Here is a 22,983-nt window from a genome sequence, read left to right on the forward strand (position 1 = left end):
ATACGCCTTTATCCCTTGCCACAAATCAGCACCCAAGACAAATCGACACAAGGCATCAATACAAGCACCCGGGAGCGCCACCCCTTCTCCTCAGGTCACCACCTCCAAGCCCCCTCCGCCCCTCCCCACCAGCCTCCAAGCCCAGAAGCCGCGTGGCATAGTGGGGTTCCGGAGGCTGTGCCTCCAGACACCTGGCTCCGGCCCCAGGCGAGAGCACAGGGGACTTTTTTGGTAAGGTTCTTCTGGGCTGCAGGCTGGCAGTGCCCAGAACCTTTAGGTAGAGGACGCAGTTGGCCGCCGAGAGCCACAGGCCGGGGGGCGGGCTCTACGGGGTGCGCCCCTCCCACGCCGGAGTCAGGTTTACGGAACAGAGTTGCCAGGCCGGACGCGCCGTGGCCTGGCAGCAGTGAGAACTTCATTCGCCTGACCCGGCTGGGATTGACCCTGTCCGGATGCGCCATGTTCGCGCGTGGGTCGCGGAGGCGCCGCTCTGGGCGTGTGGTGAGCGCGATTCTGGGCAGCAGTGGGTGGGCAGGGGTACACGGAGGCCCAGGCAAGCGGGCTGAGCACAGGGATAGCAATGAGGAGCCCCACAGCAGGTCTGAGACTTCTTATCCCCAGCTTTCGTAGAGGGGGCACTGGGACAAGCTGAGGCTCACGGATATAGGAACTAGTATGGATCCGGTGGCCCTTTCTGCCTAATCACATGTGGGCACACCTTAATCAGCACCCCCAAGGGACCTGCTGTGTTTTCCCTCTCCTGTGACTTGACAGAGGATTCTGAGGGTCAAAAGATTGGATTTGGGCATCAGGATGGGCAGGAACCTCCTGAGCTTCTGAAGGAAGGAATTTCTTATCTTTGGGACTATAGACTTTGAAAAGGCAGTGCTATGCTGGTCGAATGTCCCCCAATTTATGAGTGAGAGACTGGGATTTGCAGAATCAGAGTTTCTAAGCTTCCACCTGAGCCTGAAAATTCTTAGCTTCCTAGGTAGAAGGGTCTCCCTTTTCCTTGGTTCTCTGACAAGGAAAGATGAGGCCTAGGTTTCGTGATAAAGACTAGGCTTCTTGAGGTGGGGGTTCTTGAATGGAGCAGGAGTGACCTGAGGTCCTGGGAGAAGATCTTCAGTTCCTTAAATTGTGGGGAGCAGGGATTTTAAGGAGAACTCTTGAGCTTCTGAAGGGAAGAATGGGGTCTCAGACTTCTACCCCAGGGAACTGGAGTGCTGCTGGCCTCCTAGGTAGAGAAGAGGCCAAGATGATGCTTGGGAAAGGATGCCCAGATTGGAGGCTCTGCCCTAATGGGAAGAGTATGGGATTTTTTTCGATGGATGGAAGTGTTTTAGGTCTGGTGTGGGGGACAAGCCCATCCCAGAAACCTTAATTCCTCACAAAAAGGGCCTACAGTGAGGTGGACTCCGTTGTCCCACCTCTGGCTCGTTTGTGTACCCTCCCCCCATGCTCTAAGCACTGTCTCAGCCTGCCCAGAGTTGCCCTAGTGGGACAGGCCCCAGCGTGTGGTCTTGGGTTTGGGAGTGGAGGGAAGGGCGTTGACTTCTCCCTCCCTACTCCGGCGCCTCTTTGGGACTCTGTCCCCACCCACTACAGCCTCCAGAGGCAGAAGATCCAGACCGAGGCCAACCTTGCAACTCCTGCAGGGAACAGTGCCCAGGCTTCCTGTTGCATGGCTGGAGGTAAGTGACCCTCCCCACGGCTTTGCCTTTGCCAGAGCTCCGCCCTCAGGGGAACTGGGGGCGGGGTGCTTAAGCCACTCCTCTAGGCCTGAACTCTGCTCTTACACACGCCTCAATCAGAAAAAGAGCCTCAAGATCAGGTTGAGGGTCTCACCACCTGACTCATTCCCAGTAGTCCAGTTCCCAGGAGAGTTCCATCCACTACACAACCTCGATTCTAAGAGTCCTCCCCAAATTCCCTGATCCTGGGAAGATCCTATATTGGTGGCCTTGAGTACCACCCCAGGAATCATCTCCCTCGCACACAACTTCTTAGGCTCTGAGCTCTCTCTCCCACACTCACTGTCCTATACTCCTACTAGAGCCCTGAATTAAAAGACCCAGAAACTGTCTAGACAACAGTGGCTCATGCCTGTAATCCTAGCTACTCAGGAGGCTGAGATCTGAGGATCATTTTTCAAAGCCAGGCCAGACAGGAAAGTCTGTGAAACTCACTCCAATTTACCTCCAAAAGCTGGAAGCAGGGCTGGGAATATGGCCTAGTGGCAAGAGTGCTTGCCTCCTACACATGAAGCTCTTGGTTCGATTCCCCAGCACCACATATATGGAAAACGACCAGAAGGGGCGCTGTGGCTAAGGTGGCAGAGTGCTAGCCTTGAGCGGGAAGAAGCCAGGGACAGTGCTTAGGCCCTGAGTCCAAGGCCCAGGACTGGCCAAAAAAAAAAAAAAAAAGCTGGAAGCAGAGTCATGGCCCAAGTGTTAGAGCCCTAGCCTTGAGCAAAAGAAGCTCAGGGACAGTGTCCAGGCCCAGAGTTCCAAGCCCCCAGTACTGGCACCCAAAAGAGTCTCTGAAAGTACCACAGACAGGCTAGGAATCTGGCTTAGTGGTAGATTGCTTGCTTAGCATGCATAAAGCCCTGGGTTCGAATCTTCAGCACCACATATATAGAAAAGGCCAGAAGTGGCGCTGTGGCTCAAGTGATAGAGCACTAGCCTTGAGCAAAAGAAACTCGGGGATGGTGCCCAGCCCAGGCTCTGAGTTCAATCCCCAGGACAGGAAAAAAGAAAGAAAGTACCACAGACAGAGGCTGATAGTCACTTTCACACACAAGCATGCACGCACGCACACACACAAATTCAGAATCCCATCACAAGGGAGAGCCCACTTTGAAGGAGAGTTTCCCCACAAAGCACTACTAAGACTTTTCTAGGTGAAGCGGCCTAGATTTAGAACTCCAATCTCAGTTTCAGAGCCCCACCCTTCTCAGGCTGTCTGCCCAGAGTTTAACACACATCTCAGAGCTGGAAGGTTAGGCTGTGTCCTTGAGACTCCACCTGTCACATCAGGCTCACCCTATCAAATCCTGTGTCCAGGCCCATAGCCCCCACTCTCAGTTCTCTGGACTCTTCCAGCCCATCAGCTAGAAGGTGAACCCCACACAACCTTTGTTCCTCTCCCCATGGCTCAAGTGAGACCCTGGCTCTTAGTCCCACCTCCTGTCAGCCCTGGCCACACTAGAGTCCTTGGGTAGTAATCTGCGTGGGCCACCTTTCAGTTGGATTTGGGCTGTCTAGAGGTCTGATTGAATAAAATTTTAGTAATTGATCCCATCCTGGCTCTTCAGAAAGATCTGTCAGCACTGCAAATGCCCACGAGAGGAGCATGCCGTGCACGCTGTGCCTGTGGACCTAGAACGCATTATGTGTCGGCTGATCTCTGACTTCCAGCGGCACTCCATCTCAGATGATGATTCAGGCTGTGCCTCTGAGGAGTATGCCTGGGTGCCCCCAGGCCTTAAACCTGAGCAGGTAACCATTCTCCAGTGGGGAATATACATGCAAACACACATTCAAATGGACAGTCTGTTTCTAGAGCAATGCAGAGGGCCCTGTATGATCACTGAGCCAATTCTTCAGGCTCTGTCATTTTATCCCTATTCTTCCCCTACCCCAGGGTTTGTCCCAGAACTTCACTCATCACATCATTGATTCAGTGAATAATGTGGGGGCACTCCTATAATCACTGTTTCACAGCAATGGAGAAAACATGAAACAGAGGCTGGGTACAACTCAATGGCACAGCTCTTGTCTATCATGCACAAGTCCCTGGGTTCCATTCCTAGCATGCACATGCAAACACACACACACACACACACACACACACACACACACACACATATCCTCCCATATGATGATTCAATTCCTAAAGAGAGTATATAAACCTATAAATAGCTGGGCACCATAACTCATGCCTGTAATCTTAGCTAGTCAAGAGACTAACATCTGAGGACCGTGGTTCAAAGGCAGCCCAGGCAGGAAAATCTGTGAGACTCTTATCTCCAATTAAACACCAAAAGGCCAGAAGTAGAGCTATGGCTCAAGTGGCTTGAACTCGGGGCTTGGGCACTGTCCCTGTGCCTCTTTGTGCTCAAGGCTAGTGCTCTACCATTTGGAGCCACAGCACCACTTCTGGCTTTTCCTGGCGGTAAGAGTCAAACTGACTTTTCGGCCTGGGCCAGCTTCAGACCACAATCCGCAGATCTCACCTTCCTGAGTAGCTAGGATTACAAGTGTAAACCACAAGCACCCTGCTAGATTACTTATAATACTTACAGTACCTGTATTATTTATGGACTAAGGTGTAGTCCAGAAGTAGTGCTTGTTTAGAACATTAGAGACCTTGGAATCAAGTCCCAGTAAAATGAAAAGGGATTTGTTTAGAAAATATTGAGCCAAAAATCATGTCCAGTACAGGTAACAATTTTTTAAAATTTTCTACAGATATATTTATATTTCAAATTTTTCAATATTTTTGCATACATATGTGTGGGTGTGTATGAATGTTTGGGGGGGCTTATACAGGACAGATTTATTTCTCACAGCTCTGATGGCTAGAGACCTAAGATCTTGCCAGCATAACTGGCTTCTGGTAGGTCTTGCTAGACCTTCACATGGCACAGAAAATATTTTTGTTGTTTTTTAATGTTTATTTTATTTTATTGTAAAGGTAATGAACAGAGAGGGGTTATAGTTATGTAAGTAATGTAATGAGTACATTTCTTGTCAAATATTGTCACCCCCCTTTCTCATTTTTCTCCCCCAGAAAGTTTTTTGTGGGTGGGGGGAGATGGTACTGAGGTTTTGATGGTACTCGGATTTGAACTCAGGGCCTTGTACTAGGTAGTCAGACATGCTACCATTTTAGCCATGCTTCTAGCCTGTTTTGCTTTAGGTTGGGGGGGAGGGAGGTGCCAGTCTTGGGGCTTAAACTCGGGGCTTGGGTGCTGCCCTGGAGCTTTTTCACTCAAGGCTAGCACTTTACCACTTAAGCCACAGCTTCACTTCCAGCTTTCTGGCAGTTAATTGGAGAAAAGTGTCTCACAGACTTTCCTGAAGACTCCATGGCACTGGCTTCAAACAACAATCCTTAGATCTCAGCCTCCTGAGTAGCTACGATTACAGGGCCACCACGTTGTGCATTACTTTAGCTAAAGTCTTCAGTTATGGTCTCAAAGTATTACTTGGGTCTTCCTCAGGCTACAGTCCTCCTATCTATGCCTCCCTTGTAACTGGAATGACTGATGCATACCACCATGGATTCGGTGAATAATGTGGAGCACTGGGGACACAGTAATGGAGTAAAGATAGGGTCTTGATAACCTTTTACCTAGACTGGCCTTGAATCTAAATCTTCCTGTTCTCTCAAGAGTCCAGGAATACAGATGTGAGCCATCACATCCAACCTTTTGTTATTGTTTTCCAATTGTTTTTTAAAATTTAATTTTATTGTTATGGTGATGTACAGAGGGGTTACAGGTAGTGAGAACATTTCTTGTCATACTTGTTACCCCCTCCCTTATTTTTCTCCCACTTTCCCTCCCCCTCTCCCCCTCACCTCCACCCCCCCATCCTCCCCACTTCTACTTGTCTTTGAGAGAGGGGCCTTCCTATGTAGCTCAAAGTGGCCTGGAATTCAATATGTAGCCCAGGCCTCCTGACTCAGTCTCCTCAGGGCTAGATGCCAAATGTACACTAAGATGCTCAGCTTCTTTTCAAAAGTGTGTGTGTTTATTTGTACACATGTATGTGTGTTAGTACCAGAGCTTGAACTTAGGGTGTTGAGCTTTCAGTCCACTTGCTTGCTCACAGCTGGTGCCCTACTGATGAGCTACACCTCTGGTCCTACATTTTGCTAGTTAATTAGAGATATGACTCTCATAGAATTTTCTGCCTAGGCTGGCTTTGATCCTCAGATCTCATTCTCTTGAGTAACTAGGATTACAGACATGAACCACTAGCACCGGGGGCTTTTCAAATGTTTTTGATCCACATTGGTTGAACATGAAGGTATGGAACTCTCAGATACAGATGGCTTATGGCATTATCAAAAGGCATAAAGAGCTGGGCACTAGTGATTTACACTTGTAATCTTAGCTACTCAGGAGGCTAAGATCTGAGGATCACAGTTTGTTTTTTGGTTTGTTTGTTTGTTTGTTTGTTTGTTTTTGGTCATTCCTGGGGCTTGAACTCAGGGCCTGAGCACTATCCCTGGCTTCTTTTTTGCTCAAGGCTAGCACTCTGCCATTTGAGCCACTGAGGATCAAGCAAGCCTAAGCAGGAAAGTCCATGAGACTCTTATCTCCAATTAATCACTGAAAAAATCAAAAGTGGCACTGTGGCTGAAGTGGTAGAGCACTAGCCTTGAACAAAAAGGAGCCCAGGCCAGTGTCCAGGCCTAGAGTTCTAGCCCCAGGATGGGCAAAAAAAATTAACAGGCATAAGGACTATGGAATAGAAAGCAGGGAAGGCAGGGGAGAGAAAGAGAAAGATGGAGGAAAAGGGAAGTGAGGAGGAAGGTTGAAAGTGTAAATAGAGTACACAAACAAATAATGTCTCAGCTACCCTGAAGGCAGCTACTGAAGGAGGTGAAATGAGCCTTCAGGTACCTGAGGACAGTACGTTCCAGGCAAAGGGAATAGCAATGTTAAGGCTCCAAGGAAAGAGTGTGCTTCATATCTGTACAGAAGGGAGAGGAGAGCTGGAATTTACCAGAAAACAAAGGAAAAGAAAAAGTCCTGTTGAGAGAGAGAGAGAGAGAGAGAGAGAGAGAGAGAGAGAGAGAGAGAGGAAGAGGAAGAGGAAGAGGAAGAAGAAGAAGAAGAAGAAGAAGAAGAAGAAGAAGAAGAAGAAGAAGAAGAAGAAGAAGAAGAAGCCGCCAGATGCTGGTGGCTCATGCCTATAATCCAAGCTACTCAGGAGGCTGAGATCTGAAGATTGTGGGTTTCTTTTTTTTGTTTTTTTTGTTTTTTTTTTTTTTTTGCCTGTTCTGAGGCTTGAACTCAGGTCCTGAGCACTATCCCTGGCTTCTTTTTGTTCAAGGCTAGCACTTTACCTCTTGAGCCACAGTACCACTTCTGACTTTTTCTGTTTATGCGGTGTTGGGGAATTGAACCCAGGGCTTCGTGTATGCTAGGCAAGCAGTCTACCACTAAGCCACATTCCCAGCCCCTAAGGATTGTGATTTGAAATCATCCTGGGCAGGAAAATCTGTGAGACTATCTCCAATAAACTACTCAGTAAAAGCCAGAAGTGGCATATAGCTCACACGCTGCTCTTGAGCAAAAAGAAGCTCAGGGACAGCACCTAAGCCCTGAGTTCAAGCCTTAGGACCAGCACAAAAAAGAAAAAGAAAAAAAGAGAAGAGCAAAGCAGCTGGAGCAAAGAAAATGAAATGGAGAGCGGTTGGAGCTGAAGTAAGAAAGATGATGGGGTTATGAAGACAGACTTGGAATGAGGAGGAGTGCTCCAAACACAAGAGAATGTGTTTGGTCTTAGGATTTAACAGGACCTTTGGCTGCTGTTAACGGCTGCTAGGAATGAGGAAGGAAGCAGCTGCTACAACGAGGAGATTACTGCAGTATCCAGGCCACTGGTCAGTGCTGGGAGAGGAAAGAATATGGGTTTAGTTCAGTTTTTGTTGTTGTCTTGTTAGTTTTTATGCTGAAACTGGGGCTTGAACTCAGGGCCTCACACTCTCACTTGGTTTCTTCCGAGATCGGGCACGTTCAGGGTGGTATGGCCATTCTCACTTGGTTTCTTTCACTCAAGGCTGATATTTTACTGCTTGAACCACAGCTCTACTTCCAAATAGTATGGTTTAGAATAGGTGCATATATGTACACATATTTTGTGGTACTGAGGATGGAAACCAAGGGCCTTGAACATACTAGGCAACTGCTCTACCACTGAGCAATACCCCCATTCCTGATTCTAGATATTTTCTTTTGTTATTGTTTGTATTTGTTTTGTTTTATTTTTTGTTGCTTTTAATTTTCTTTCTCATTTTATTTTGTTTTGAGATATGTCTAATTTGGTAGTCCCTGGCTGGCCTGGAACTTGTTATGTATCTAGGTTGCCCTCAAATTCACAATCCTCTTGCCTTAGCCTTTCAAGTGCCTGGATTATAGGTGTGTGCCACCACAGCCAACATTTAACCTTAGTTTAAAATCTAACCAAGGGGGCTGGGGATATGGCCTAGTGGCAAGAGAGCTTGCCTCGTATACATGAGGCCCTGGGTTCGATTCCCCAGCACCACATATACAGAAAACAGCCAGAAGTGGCGCTATGGCTCAAGTAGCAGAGTGTTAGCCTTGAGCAAAAGGAAGCCAGGGACAGTGCTCAGGCCCTGAGTCCAAGGCCCAGGACTGGCCAAAAAAACAGAAAAAACAAAAATCTAACCAAGGGCTGGGAATATGGCCTAGTAGCAAGAGTGCTTGCCTCATATACATGAAGCCCAGGTTCAATTCCCCAGCACCACATATATAGAAAATGGCCAGAAGTGGCGCTGTGGCTCAAGTGGCAGAGTGCTAGCCTTGAGCCAAAAGAAGCCAGGGACAGTGCTCAGTCCCTGAGAGTCCAAGCGCCAGAACTGGCTAAATAAATAAATAAATAAATAAATAAATAAAATCTAACCAATACCTATAATCCCAGCACTTAGGAAGCAGAGGTAGAAAGATTATGAGTTGGAGGCCAGCTTGGACCAAGACCTTGTCTCAAAATTAAAATCCATGGAGGGAGAAGGAAAGTGGGAGAAAAATGAGGAAGGAGGTAACAAGTTTGACAAGAAGTATACTCACTACCTTATGAGTGTAACTGTAACCCCTCTATACATCACGTTGACAATAAAATTAAATTTTTTTAAAGTAAAATATCGTGGCATTGTTCTTCAAAGTGGTAGAGCACTGGGCTTGAGCAAAAGAGCTCAGGGCCAACGCCCAGGCCCAGTTCAAGCCACATGACCCACAAAAAGTAGTTCACACCTGTAATCCTAAGTACTCAGGAAACTGACATCTGAAGATTGTAGCTCAAAGCCAGCTAGGGCAAGAAAGTCCATCATATTCTTATCTCCAATTAACTACCAAGCTATGGCTCAAGTGGTAGAACACTAGCCTTGAGAAAAGAAAAAAAAAAAAAACTCAAGGAGAGTTGCCCAGACCCTGAGATCAAGCCCAGGGACTGGCAAAAAAAAGAAAAGCAAGTGCTCTCAGACTAGAGTTGTGTATGGTGACCCCTTAGTCAACAGATGCTATTTACAGCCACAAAGTAATATGTAATTCACAAGAGAGTGAATGCAGAGGCAAAAGGGAAAAGTACGGAGCCTTCCAATACTTCCATATTCAAGGATTGGCTACTTGAGGAATCAAAAGGACAGAGAACCAAGTAATTGTAATCCCCCTGTAGCTCATCTTTATAATAGCAAAGTAAATTTTTTAAAAGGGACAGAGAATGAGCAGGAAGGAAACCAGGCCTGTGTGGAGGCCTGGAGGCCAAGGGAAGAAGCATTCCAGGAAGAGGGAGTGACCACCTAGGTCCAGAGCTACTGATGTTCAAGTCCACAGAGGCATGAACAATGATTTTAACAATGTAGACATCCTGAATGACCTTAACAGCCATGCAGGAAGGTGAGATGGGGGCCAGAAGCCTAACTGGAATAGAATCAAGAGAAGAAATGGGCTTCACAGGAGTGCTCAAAATTCTTTCCAAGAGTTTTACTGTAAAGAGTAGAAAAGAAAGCAGGGAGGGCTGCAAATGTGGCTTAGTGGTAGAGTGCTTGCCTAGCATACATGAAGCCTTGGGTTTCATTACTCAGTACCACATAAACAGAAAAGGCCAGAAGTGGCACTGTGGCTCAAGTGGCAGGGACAGTGTCCAGGCCCTGAGTTCAAGGCCTAGGACTGGGAAGAAAGAAGAAAGAGGGAGGGGGGTGAGGGCGGGCACTGGTGACTCACGCCTGTAATCCTAGCTACTCAGAATGCTGAGATCTGAGGGTCACAGTTCAAAGCCAATCCAGGCAAAAAAATCTGAGACTCTTATCTCCAATTAACCACCAAAAAGCTGAAAGCAGAGCTGTGCCTCAAAAGGTAGAGCACTAGCCTTGAGCAAACAAGCTAAGAGAGAATATCCAGGCCCTTAATTCAAGCCACTGTACCAGGAGAAGGAGGGAGGCAGAGAGAGAGGTGTTTGTAAATGTAGATTCTGCGATTATGATGAACTCACATATACTAATTTTCATTAACGGTTTCAAGATAAATAGTAATGTAGGCTCTTGTATTTTACCTGTTTTCCATATTAACGATGTAGTTCCATGTCATAATTTGCTAATGTGTGAATACTGAAATATTTGTAGTACTTCAGACTTTCCTCACTTTATTATATTGAACTTATTTTGAAAGGAGTTATTTTTTGTTTTGTTTTGTTTTTTTAGGTATTACATATGGGTCCCACATAGCCATCACCTGGTCTTTCCCAATGGTCACTGATGACTCATGCCTATAATCCTAGCTACTCAGGAAGCTGAGATCTGAACTGTGGTTTGAAGTCAGCCTGGGCAAACAAATCCATAAGATTCTTATCCCCAATTAACCATCAAAAAGCCAGAAGTGGAGCTGTGGCTCAAGTGGTAGAGCACCAGCTTTCAGTGAAAAAGCCAAGAAAGATTGTGATAGTTTTAGTTCAAGCCCCAAAAGCAATACACACACACACACACACACACACACACACACACACACACACACACACACACACACGAAAGAGGGTGGACTTAAGACACTTCCCTTCAGACAACTAATTTTCTCATATATATCGCAGCAGCCCCTAACCTCAAGTATTTTCTCCCACCCCACCCATGTTCTCCCAGGTGTACCAGTTTTTCAGCTGCCTTCCAGAAGACAAGGTCCCCTATGTCAACAGTCCGGGGGAGAAATACAGGATCAAACAGCTGCTGCACCAGCTGCCGCCACATGACAGTGAGGTAAGGAGAGAAGACAGGAAGGGAGTGCCAATTACAGGGCACATCCTGTGCAAATGCAGGGCATCTGGAAAGAAATAAGCAGAACAAGGTCACAGGAGGAAAGGAGCTGAGACAAGATGAAAGATCTGGACAAGGCTTGGGCAAAGCCATACGTGGGCATTGGGAAAAGAGGTTGGGCATTTTAGACAAGAGGCACAATCTATGGATACAAAGGCCTGGACGTAAACATGGTGAGTAAAGATGACCTTTGGAAGATCCCCTTCCTCTCTCCAGGCACAATATTGCACAGCTCTGGAAGAAGAGGAGAAGAAAGAGCTCAGAGCCTTCAGCCAGCAACGGAAGCGGGAGAATCTGGGGCGTGGCACTGTACGCATCTTTCCAGTGACCATCACTGGGGCCATCTGTGAGGAGGTGAGCCATAGAGGTCCTCTGCAAGGGAGGACTCTGAAGCACTGGCCCTAGGCCACTGAGGCCCACCCACCACTGAAGCCCTAGTACATTATCCTTAGGGCCTCCTAGTGAATAGTGCTTATTCTTTAAGTCATCTCACAGTTGGGTGTACTTTGTCTCTGTCTTCTCTGTGGTTTCCTCTCATCCATGCATGCATGCAGTAGATGCATGTCATGGGTTGTTTCTTTGGTCCTCTTGTGGTCAGATCTTTTCCTTAAGAACTGACCCACAGGTCAGTTCTGGATGTAGCTCAGTGGCAGAGGGCCTGCTTAGCATACATGAAGACCTGGGTTCCATTCCCAGCACCACAAAAAAGGAATAACTTATCTATACTGGCAAAGCCTCTCTCTAGAGTCCTATAGAGTGGGCAGATTTATGCAGATGCTGGTGGCTTATACCTGTACTCCTACCTACTCATGAGGCTGCAGTTCATAGCCAGCCTGGCCAAGAAAGGCCATGAGACTCTTACTTCCAATTAAGCACCAAAAAACTGGAAGTGGGGCTGGCTGTGGCTCAAGTGGTAGAGCACTAGCCTTAAGCAGATAAAGCTCCAGGACAACGCCCAGGCCCTGAGTCCACGCCACAGGACTGACACACAAAAAAAAGCTGAGGATAGTGCCAGGCCCTTAGTTCAAACCCTAGTACCAACACACACCTGAGTGCACACGCATGCATACACACACACATGCACACATACACACACAGCGGTCAGATTTATCGCCAGTGCCTTCTCTACTGACTGGGGCTCATCCTTAGATCTTACTGTTTGGTAAAATTCTGGAGTGGAAATTATCTTCACCATTCCCCACTGGACTTAGCCTGTCTCTACATGTGCCCTAGCCCACAGAGGAGCTTGCCTGTAAGGCCACTCTCTATGGAAGGTCCTGTATCTATGGTTTCCCCCACCCATAAGCTGACTCAGTCTCTAAGGCACTTCCACTCAGGTAGAAATATCAAGGTTTCCCTGTAGGTGGAGCTAGTCAAAAAGCTTCATCACAGAGCTGGGTGCCCTTAGCTCAGGCATGTAATCCTACTCAGGAGGCTGAGGTCTGAGGATAGACACTGTGGCTTAAAGTGGTAGAGCACTAGCCTTGAGCAAGAGCTCGGGAACAGTACCCAGGCCCTGTGTTCAAGCCCTAAACCCAACAAAAAAAGAAGAAGAAGCTCAGGGACAGAACCTAGGCCCTGAGTTCAAACACCAAGATTAGCACACACACACACACACACGTGCGCACACACACATACACACACACAAGATCCATCACAGGGAAGTCCCATGTATGACACTGACCCCATCCCTTGGACCATCTTGGTAATAGTGATGGTGTCTATCATTTGACAGTGCGGGAAGCAGATCGGAGGTGGGGACATTGCAGTGTTTGCCAGTCGTGCAGGCCTGGGAGCCTGTTGGCACCCACAGTGCTTTGTGTGCACTACGTGCCGGGAGCTGCTTGTTGACCTCATCTACTTCTATCATGCTGGCAAGGTCTACTGTGGGCGCCACCATGCTGAATGCCTGCGCCCTCGCTGCCAAGCCTGTGATGAGGTTTGTGCCTCCCTGACCAAAGTGGGAGTGGAGGGGCGGGGCCAAAGGCAAGCTCTTCTGACAGTCATAGATGATCTGTGCCCTGCAGATCATCTTCTCCCCTGAGTGCACGGAGGCTGAGGGCCGGCACTGGCACATGGGTCACTTCTGCTGCTTTGAGTGTGAAGCTTCGCTCGGAGGGCAGCGCTATGTCATGCATCAGAGCCGCCCCCACTGCTGTGCCTGCTACGAGGCCCGCCATGCTGAGTACTGTGATGGCTGTGGAGAGCACATTGGTGGGTGAACATCATCGGAGTGCGCAGAGGGATGCATGGGCAGCAGGGCCATGGCCCCACCCACCAGGAGTCCTCCTGTCCCTCCTGTCCAGGCCTCATCCCCCTCCTACCTCCCTATCCTTTAAGTCCCAGTTCTTATTCCTACCATCACAGGCCCCCAACATACATAGCTATGTGCCTCTCTCTCTCTCTCTCTCTCTCTCTCTCTCTCTCTCTCTCTCTCTCTCTCTCTCTCTCTCTCTCTCTCCTTTTCCCCCTTGTACTGGAGACAGAATCCGTCATTATCAATAATGCTAAGCAGGTGCTCTAGCACTGAACTAACATATGCCATACTTTTTGTGGATATGCCAGCCCTGAGGCTTAAGCTCAGGATCTATAACTGTTGCTTGGCTTTTACTGATCAAGGCTGTGCTCTACTCCTTGAGTCATACCCCCCACTTCTGGTGTTTTGCTGGTTAGAGATAAGAATCTCATGGACTTTTCTTCCCAGGCTGGCTTCAAGTTGTAATCTTCTGATCTCAGCCTTCTGAGCAACGAAGATTACAGGCATGCGCCACCAGCACCCAGTTATATGCCATACTTTTTTTTGCCAGTTCTGGGGCTTGAACTCAGGGCCTGGGCACTGTCCCTGAGCTCTTTTGCTCAAGGCTAGCACTCTACCACTAGAGCCACAATGTCACTTCTGGGTTTTGAGTGGTTAATTGGAGATAAGAGTCTCACAGAGACTTTTCTGCCCAGGCTGGCTTTGAACTGCAATCCTCAGATCTCAGCCTGAGTAGCTAGGATTACAGGCATTAACCACCAGTTCCCGGCTATGTCATACTTTTTAAGTTGCACTCACACAACAATAGGCTACCACTTCATACCCATACCCATACCCACCACCTGCATAACAACTTCTGATTCCAGTCCTCTTTGGCCTGGAGCTATGTCTTAGTCTCTCTTCCTCTGTCCTCCATTAGTCTAGGTGAGGTCCTACCTTCTAACACCACCTTACCTTCTAAGACCTGCTTCTTTCTCAATAAGTTCATGTCCTTGCCCCCACCACCCAAGCCTCTTCAGGTCCAGCCTTCCACTGCCTTCTACCTGAAGCAAGCACTCCTTAATGTCTAAGCCTGGCCTAGATCTTAAGAGTCCACTCCCCAGCCCCACTCTCTTCAGGAGTGGGGCTGGGAGACATTACCAGCCAGTACTCCAGGTGCTAAGGAAGATGGGGAACCCAGAACTGAAAATCAAACCTCAATTTTCCTGCTTTCTCCAGAGAAGAATCCCGTTCGGGAAGGTGGGGGTAGCATATCAAAGTACCCTGCCTGGGATTCCCCAACTCTTCCCAAGGAAAGCCCTATTTCAAGAGGGATGGGTGAATGCTTCTGAGTTCTGCCTCATTTTCCCCCTTGTGTTGGTCCCCACAGGCCTGGACCAGGGTCAGATGGCCTATGAGGGCCAGCATTGGCATGCCTCAGATCGTTGCTTCTGCTGTAGTAGCTGTGGTCGAGCCCTGCTGGGCCGCCCCTTCCTGCCACGCCGTGGCCTAATCTTCTGCTCCCGAGCCTGCAGCCTTGGGTCAGAGACCAGGGTTCCAGGATCCAGCCGGCGCAGCTGGAGTGCAGGCACCGCCACGCCGCGGATCACTGCTTCCACCGCCTCTTTCCCAGTTGAGGAGGGGGCGTCGTCAGAGACCGCTACCAAAGGCACCAGTACTGAGGCCACGCCTGGTGAGAGCCACGCCCAGCCACAGCCAGCCCTCCCCCTCCACTTGCCCAACTCAGCACTTGTAGCATGTCCAGCCTCACATACTCTGGCCACGCCTCCTTTCCCCACACCATTCCTGGCCAGCTCTAGCCCTAACCTGCCTCCTGAGCCCTAGGTCCAAGTGCCTCTACCGCCAGCCCCTTCATCAATGTGTCCCAGCTTTTGCTCAAGTTTCTCCCTTCTGGGTCCACTCTGTGGGCCCAGGCCACGCCTCTATTTAAATATAGGCCTTTCCCCTTTCCAGCAAAGCCACTTCCCCATTCCCTAGCGACGCCCCTCACGTCATCCCCACTCGGCCTTGCTCTGGGTGATCTGGGAGATCGTCCCACCTTCACTCCATCCAGGCCTCAAACTTTTGGAGCTCATTAGCTCACTGCTCATTTCTGTCCCTGGCCTCGCTTCCCATTCCTGGGGAATTGGGGTAAGGGACAGGAAGCCTCCCCACAGGAGGAGAGGCCAGATCAGGCATATATAGGCGTGGCCCCATATCGACTTTAATTTCCAGCTGCAGGCCCTGAGGAGCCCCCTAGATTTCTGAGAGGGGCCCCACACCGCCACTCCATGCCTGAGCTGGGACTCCGAAGTCCTCCTGAGCCACCTGAGTCCCCAGGACAACCTGATCAACGCCCTGAGGACAGTACCTTTGGTCGTCAGAACACACAGCGTGTCAGCTTCCGAGAGCCTCTGGTGTCTGAGGGAGGTCCTCGGCGGACCCTGAGTGCACCCCCAGCCCAACGCCGCAGGCCACGCAGTCCCCCACCCAGGGCCCCCAGCCCACATCGTGGCCACCGCCGCCACCGTCATCACCACCACCATCCTGGCAGACATTGCCATCATCGATGTGATTTGGGATCAGAGTCAGACTCGGGATCTTGCTCTAGCTCACCCTCTAGCCCCAGTTCTGATTCCTCTGAGGATGATGGTTTCTTCCTAGGGGAACGCATCCCACTACCCCCACACTTGTGCAGGCCCAAGACTACTCAAGGCACTGCAGCTGGCACCTTCAACACCCCAGCCCCACCACTCTCAGGAGATTCTGGCCCAGGGATAACTCGCCAGTCCAGAGACAAGAACTGCATTGTTGCCTGAACTTAGTCAATCCTGGAGGAAGCTCCATTCTCCAGTCAGCATAGATGATGACTAACTCATAAATGCCGTTCCTACCTCCCCCTTTCTGGCCACCTCTATTCCCTCCCTTTATTTGAAAGGCACTGAAGCTTAAACTCAGAGCCTAAGCACTGTTCTTTAACTTTTTGTGCTCAAGGCTAGCATTCTACCACTTGAGCCACAGCTCCATTCCCAGCTTTTATTTGCTTGTTAATTGGACATAGGAGTCTCACGGGACTTTCCTGCCCAGGCTGGCTCCAAACTGCAATCCTCAGCTCTCAGCTGAGTAGCTAGGAATACAGGCATGAGACACTGGCACCTAGCTACTCTCCCCTCTTGAGGTTTAAGATTTATCCACATTTGACCAAAGGATTAAGTTCTTCATGACAGATTTTAACAATCATTATTTATTTATCCCTCTATAGCTCATCCCTCACACCAAAGTGATTTGAAGTGGGTCACTCAGAAATCAGAGGCACCCACCTCCTTCATTTTGTAGCTTAAGTGGACAGAACTGGTGTCTCCTTCTGGACGCTGGCAGAAGGGAAGGGGGGGTCTGAGCATACCTATAAAGGTGATCACACCCAGGAGGGTTAATTGACAGACTGGTAGACAAAATCCACCCAATAAAGGCACTTTTACCACAACAGGGGGCCGGGGAGTTGCTTGGCTGGGAGTGTTGTGGGGACTAGAAAGAGTTTTTCTAGAGGAGTGATTTGCAGAGCACAGTGAGTGAAGTTCGCCTACACAGGGCCATCTGTAGGGTCTGCAGGAGGAAAAGAGAAAGCATTAGCTAGTACCATGTGCCCATTTTACTCATAGAAATGCTGATACTTCGCTGGCAATGTGGCTTAGTGGTAAAGTGCTTGCCTAGCACAACCACATACACAGAAAAGGCCAGACATGGCGCTGTGGCTCAAGTGGTAGAGTGCTAGCCTTGAGCAAATGAAGCTCAGGGACAGTGCTTAGGCCCTGAGTTTAAGCCCCAGGACTGGCACACACAAAAAAGAAATACTGATCCTTATTTTTGTGCCAGCACTGGGACTTGAACTTGGGGCCTTGAGCTCTCACTGCTTTCTTGCTCAAGTCTGGCACTCTACTACTTGAGTCATGTCTCCAGTGTGGCATTTTTTGCTAGTTAATTAGAAACAAAACCTCTCAAACTTTTCTGTCTTAGGCTGGCTTTGAACCTCCATCCTCCAGGTCTCAGCTTGGGGATTTGCATGAGCCACTGGCCCCCAGCAAGAATGCTGATACTTATGATACTTGCCAATAAAGGACAGAGTTGGTATTCATGCCCTTACTGGGCGATCCCTTTCCTTTTCCCTTCCAGTGTCAGCAACACACACACACACACACACACACACACACACACACTTACCCGTGGGGGCTGCTGTGTGTCTTTGCTGCCGAAGAGGGAAAGTGAAGTAGGCATCATAGCCAAAGAGTAAAGTAGCCATTAGGCCCAGTACCTGGCAGGTGATGGGAATGAAACAGTTAGATAGTAGATGTATACAGGATGAGAGCTCCAGCCCCAGGCTAAAAAGCCAGAGAGCCCCAAGGAAAGTCCAGGTGGCTTCATTTTCCCCTTCCCCCAGTACCTCTGTACACAGTACAGCCACATGTGTGTCCCACACATAGGGAGCACAATTCAAAGTTCTAGCAGATGGTAGCCGAACATGTTGACAAAGAGGCCACCTCCTGTTTGTGCTTAACAGATAGGTCTCCCGGTCTGACAGGGAGAATTTTATCACAAATGATCTTGGGAGATAAATGATGGCTGAGGCCAGACTTTGCTGCAGGCCTTGAGGGCAAATTTGACTTGCTGTGGGTCACAGAGTTTCCACAGAAGCAGAGGCAGAAATAGTTCAGGATCCTGAACCCCTCCTCCCTGTGCTTTAGACATGCCTCCTCTCCCCCATCAATATTACCCCAGCAGCGATTTTGGAATGGCCTCCCCTCTCAACAAGGACCACAATGGAGGTGATCAGGTAGAGGATAGCAGCTATGAGGGCTCGGAAGAAATCCTATAAGGTATAGGAAGGAAAAAGGGGTAGTCAGTACTCAGAGTGCTCCCAAACAATCCCAATGGCCCAGGCCCCTGCCCAGCCTAGCCACTGTTGGTCCCCTTCTCACACTCCAGGGCCAGTTGATGAATGGCATCTTGGTGTGCCAGTCACACATATAGATGAGAAACAGGACAGCAGCGATGATCATCTCAATCACAGACAGGGAGGAATATGCTGATGTGGAGGCGCTGAAGCAAATCAGAATCACCAGGCAGAATAACTACAAGGAAGACATGAGAAGAAAGGGAGCCTTAGTGTGCTCCCTGGGGTGATGTAAATTTGGGGGAACGAGGGCTAGGGTCTCAAACTCAAATGCCCACAAGAAAAAAAAATCAAATCCACTTTCCAAGGCTGGGGATGAAGCTCAGTGGCACAGCATTTACCTAGTATGCATAAGGCCCTGGGTTCGATCTCCAGCACAGGGGGCAAAAAAAAAAAAATCCACTTTTCAAATGTCTACCGGGACTGAGAAAATAACACACCATGATTGCTAAACACTTTTTGTGTGTTCACAGTGCTCCACGAATTGTTGTAAGAACTTTACTAGTATTCGTTCACAGTCACTGCAACTTAATGAGAAAGATACTATTATTAGTGTGCCTATTTTACAGATGTGAAAAGTGAGTCACAGAGAAGTTAAGTGGCTTGCCCAGGGTCACTCAGCAGGTAAGGAGCAGAACTGAGGGCCGGCAGTTCCCCTTTTTCTTCCATGATCTGAGCAGCCCGAGGGGGGTGACTCTGCCAGGTGTTTGGTGAACACCGCTGGCGCCAGCTCCCAGGCCTTGAGGGGGCGGGACGTGCGGTTCCCTTGGCAACTCCTTTGGGGAGCGGTGAGACAGACACTGGAGGGGCAGGGCTCCGTTAAAGGCGCCGCACCCCTTTTCCAAGTGAGTCAAGGGCAGCGCCCACTTTGAGGAGGGCGGGAAACCAAGGTTTCCTAGCCACCTGAAGAGCTAAGGACTGCCCACTCAGTCCCAAAAGGACAAGGAAGAACTGGCAAAGGGTGGGGCGCCCTGCCCGGTGGGGGGGGGGGAGACTAGACCTCGCGGCCCCACCCCAACAGGCCCCACCCCTGGGCACTCTGCCAGCCCGCTCACCAGTGCTCCGGCCGCACCACGCCCTACCACGGGAGGCACCCCCCAACTTCCCAGCCTCCTTAGAATCCCCTTTGCTGAATTCACTAGTGAAGCCACTTGGGCTTTCCCTTCACCAAGCTCCCTGCATGAGTTATAGGCAGATCGCTTCACGTGTGCCACCAGCTCCCGACCACCATTCCACCCCCCTCAAAAAAAAAAAAAAAAGAAGAAAACACGGATTGCCCTCTGCACCCCTAGACTCGAGTCTCCTCCACGAACCCACCCAACCTGTGCCTCACTGCTGAGCGCTCTAGCCACGTGGCTGCTTCACCCCGATCCTCCAGTACCGCGTGGTACAGACACCCCACCCAGCCTTTGCCCAGCCGCCAGCCAGCCCCGGAACGCTCACAATCTCAGCGAACAGGAGAAGTCCCTTTCGAGTACGCCAGTAGCTGGTGCAGGCTGTCCAGCAGCCAGGGGCCGAGTAGCGCTCAGAATCCGCCATGGTGTGGACTGCTGTCCCTAGGAGCGCCGAGGATCTGCTTGTTGGCTCGTAGGTTCGAGGACACTGCACTCTCAGCCGTCTAACCCGCTGTCTGGCCGGGAAGGGGGCCCTGGGGCGAAGGAGGGAATGAATCACCGCGGCGAGGCGAAGCGGGCGGGGCCGGAGGGGGCCGGGCCAGGTGGCTGCCGCCCCGGAAGCCCCCTGGCCCCGCCCCGCCGATGATGACTGTCCTGGCCGAGAGAACAGCCCCCGGGGTGCCCCATCTTGGAGGCACTTGGCAGTCCCTGGTACCAGGCGCAAGAATATCAAGACCTTTTGCCTTTTGAGAATGTGAATGCACTGGCTCCATTCAGAAGCACATGAATCTGGCTTTGGGAGGGAGTTGACTCAGTTTCCTAAGCTGAATGCTGAGGTCATGTTTAAGCTCCAGACTGGAGAGGGGAGAGGGAAGGCAAATTTCCCAAAGGCAGAATATTTTGAATTTTAGAAAGCTTGCTCAATGCACATATGGTAGATTACTTAACACTCTCAGCAGAGTCTGGAATGTTAAAAGTTCAGTTTTCCCAGGAAAAGGTGTAAGTATTTGCAATAAGTGAATAGTAAGATGGATAATTTTTACCATGAAAAAAAGATGGATAATTGTTACTAATTAGGTAACTGGGGAGGGGGGGCAGTCGGTTTCTGGAACCCACTAGGTTCTAGAATTATGGCCAAAAGATAATGAAGTGTGAAGCCATACTCCATTGGCTCTATCCTATAACCTTAGCTACTCTGGAGGCTGAGATCTGAGCATCAGGGTCCGAAGCCAACTCTGAGCAAGAAAGTCACTGAGACCTTAATCTCCAATGAATCAGCAAAAAGCTAAAAGTGGATCTGTGTCCCAAGTGGTAGAGCACCAGCCTTGAGCAAATATGCAAAGGGAGAGTGCTCAGGCCTGAGTTCTAGCCCCTGCACCAACATCAAAAAAACAAAAAGGGGGCTGGGGATATAGCCTAGTGGCAAGAGTGCCTGCCTCGGATACACGAGGCCCTAGGTTCGATTCCCCAGCACCACATATACAGAAAACGGCCAGAAGCGGCGCTGAGGCTCAAGTGGCAGAGTGCTAGCTAGCCTTGAGCAGGAAGAAGCCAGGGACAGTGCTCAGGCCCTGAGTCCAAGGCCCAGGACTGGCAAAAAAAAAAAAAAAAAAAAAAAAAAAAGGATGATGGAGTGGAGTGTGAAATAAAGCTCTTGGCAATGACAAGAATTGAAGCCCTAACATACTTATTTTGAGACAGAATTTTGGTATATAGCTCCGGCTAGCCTCAAACTCAAAATCCTTCTGCCTCAGCCTCCCAAATATTGGAATTACAGAATGTACCACATGCCTCCTAACTATAACTTCCTTTTGCTATTTTTTGTGCCTATACTGGGACTTGAACTCACTCAAAGCAGGCACTCTACCAATTAAGCCATACCTCCTCTTCCAGCTTCTTCTTTTTTTTTTTTTTTTTTTTTTTTTTGCCAGTCCTGAGGCTTGGGACTTAGGGCCTGAGCACTGTCCCTGGCTTCTTTTTGCTCAAGGCTAGCACTCTACCTCTTGAGCTACAGGGCCACTTTTGGCCTTTTCTGTGTATGTAGTGCTGAGGAATCAAACCCAGGGCTTTACGCATGCTAGGCAAGCAATCTACTGCTAAGCCACATCCCCAGCCCCTCTTCCAGCTTTTTGGTAGTTAATTGGAAATGAGTCTCATGAACTTTCCTTCCCAGGCTGGCTTCACAATCACAATTCTCGCCGGGCACTGGTAGCTGGTAGCTACTCAGGAGGCTGAGATTTGAGGATGGCAGTTCAAAACCATCAGGAAAGTCCATGAGACTCTTATATCCAATTAAGCAGAAAACTGGAAGTGGTGCTGTAGCTCAAGTGGTAGAATGCTTGCCTTGAGCAAAAGCTCAGGGACAGTGCTCAAGCCCAGAGTTCAAGCCCCAGGAGCAACAAAAAACAAACAAGCAAAGTCACAGTTCTCAGGTGTCAGCCTCCTGGGTAGCTAGGACCTTTTGCTATTTTTGTCACTCTCAAGTCTCTCTGAAATTATCTTTTTATTTATTCATTTTCTTGTCTTTTTTCCCTAACACCTGCCTAGCCTTATTAGACCAACTAGCCAAGGATAGAATTTATGTCATGTTCCTCCAGCATCACCATAGTACCAACTCTAGTGCAAGATGTAGAATTGAGGTTTAATTACTACTTGTTAAATGCAGATGAGATAGAAAAGACAGACTTGGAAATGGAGCCTTGATTCATCTTGCTTCCACCTCCTCCTCACCCTAAGCTATTAGCAATCTCTGGCCCTCACTTTTCTCCTCTATGAAATGGACCGATCAGATTTGCTGAGTAGGTTTGTAACTAGGTGATAACAAATACTGCAATAAAGCCAGTAGCAGAGATGAGATTAAGTAAAGGGTGGCTGGGTTACTATTTTAGGCCTCTGGGTGTGACCATATTTATATTTATGGGAATGAGGTGCTAGAGCCCTTTCCCAACTTTTGTAGAGCCATGCTTCCAACCAAGCTGAGTCAGGGAGTGGTAGTTAGATACCACTCACACAGTTCCCCCACAATGTCTACAGCACTGGCTAGTCCAATGTTCACTTCTTCCCAGGATGAGGTAGCACATACCTGGACTCCCAGCGTTTGAGAAACTCAGGCAGGAAAATTTTGAGTTGGAGGATAGCCTGTACTACATAGCAAGTTCCAGGCCAATGTAGGCTAAAGGCTATTTAGTGAGACGCTGTCTAAAAAAAAAGATTTTACTTTGTAGTCCCTGCTTGCCAGCACCTTATACCCAGAATCTTATAAGCTGGTCATGTAAGTTTTCTCTCCCCTCCCCACCTCCTCCCACAGGGGGTAGGGGGAAGTTACCTTCCTATTCTGGTCCAACCACAGCTTCCCTGGGGGGAGGGGGGAGGGAAATGGGTGTGTTAAGGATGTGGTGACAGACAGCAGAGGTGACTGGATATTTCTGATATTGGCCAGCCCCTGCCTCCGTGCTACCCTGGTTGGAGTTCCGCTGTCTATAAAAGCCAGGACTGTGGAGCCTAGTTCTCAGGATAGAGGAAACTCTGGGTCTCTCCCGGGACTGGGAACGCCCAGCGCATGGCATGTGCACACAAGCTCTGGCTGCAGTTTTTGTCACCATCTATGGAAAAGGGGGGCGCGG

At 49.2% G+C, this 22,983-nt stretch overlaps 2 protein-coding genes across 3 annotated transcripts; one reads left to right on the plus strand and one right to left on the minus strand.

Annotated features, from left to right (window-relative positions):
• The first annotated feature begins 369 nt into the window (after positions 1 to 369).
• Positions 370 to 16,355, plus strand: Prickle3 (prickle planar cell polarity protein 3). Of its 2 annotated transcripts, XM_048335629.1 has the most exons (9): positions 370 to 501; positions 1,609 to 1,694; positions 3,320 to 3,503; positions 10,891 to 11,004; positions 11,278 to 11,415; positions 12,797 to 13,000; positions 13,089 to 13,275; positions 14,688 to 14,990; positions 15,533 to 16,355. In XM_048335629.1, exons 1-9 carry the CDS (start codon positions 460 to 462, stop codon positions 16,114 to 16,116), a joined length of 1,842 nt encoding a protein of 613 aa, XP_048191586.1. In that variant the 5' UTR covers positions 370 to 459; the 3' UTR covers positions 16,117 to 16,355. The 2 variants fall into 2 exon arrangements, with proteins under 2 accessions (XP_048191586.1, XP_048191587.1); XM_048335630.1 differs by lacking the exon at positions 1,609 to 1,694 and having other exon boundaries at positions 390 to 501.
• Positions 16,356 to 16,506: 151 nt separating this feature from the next.
• Plp2 (proteolipid protein 2) lies at positions 16,507 to 19,921 on the minus strand. The gene is made up of 5 exons (XM_048335671.1): positions 19,689 to 19,921; positions 18,271 to 18,423; positions 18,066 to 18,161; positions 17,516 to 17,606; positions 16,507 to 16,900 (listed from the first exon to the last, which is right to left on the minus strand). Exons 1-5 carry the CDS (start codon positions 19,782 to 19,784, stop codon positions 16,878 to 16,880), a joined length of 459 nt encoding a protein of 152 aa, XP_048191628.1. The 5' UTR covers positions 19,785 to 19,921; the 3' UTR covers positions 16,507 to 16,877.
• Between the last annotated feature and the right edge of the window lie 3,062 nt (positions 19,922 to 22,983).

This window comes from Perognathus longimembris, chromosome 28 (assembly GCF_023159225.1).
Source record: "Perognathus longimembris pacificus isolate PPM17 chromosome 28, ASM2315922v1, whole genome shotgun sequence".
NCBI classification, from domain to species: domain Eukaryota; kingdom Metazoa; phylum Chordata; class Mammalia; order Rodentia; family Heteromyidae; genus Perognathus; species Perognathus longimembris.

Bases quoted from the DNA above. Each gene is read 5' to 3' on its own strand.
- Prickle3 (XM_048335629.1), top strand. From the start codon at position 460: ATGTTCGCGCGTGGGTCGCGGAGGCGCCGCTCTGGGCGTGTG. The intron at 502-1,608 runs GTGAGCGCGATT...CACCCACTACAG, and splicing joins GGCGCCGCTCTGGGCGTGTG to CCTCCAGAGGCAGAAGATCC. The intron at 13,001-13,088 runs GTTTGTGCCTCC...TGTGCCCTGCAG, and splicing joins GCTGCCAAGCCTGTGATGAG to ATCATCTTCTCCCCTGAGTG.
- Plp2 (XM_048335671.1), bottom strand. From the start codon at position 19,784: ATGGCGGATTCTGAGCGCTACTCGGCCCCTGGCTGCTGGACAGCCTGC. The intron at 18,162-18,270 runs GTGAGAAGGGGA...TATACCTTATAG, and splicing joins TCATCAACTGGCCCTGGAGT to GATTTCTTCCGAGCCCTCAT. The intron at 16,901-17,515 runs GTAAGTGTGTGT...TTCCTCCTGCAG, and splicing joins ACACACAGCAGCCCCCACGG to ACCCTACAGATGGCCCTGTG.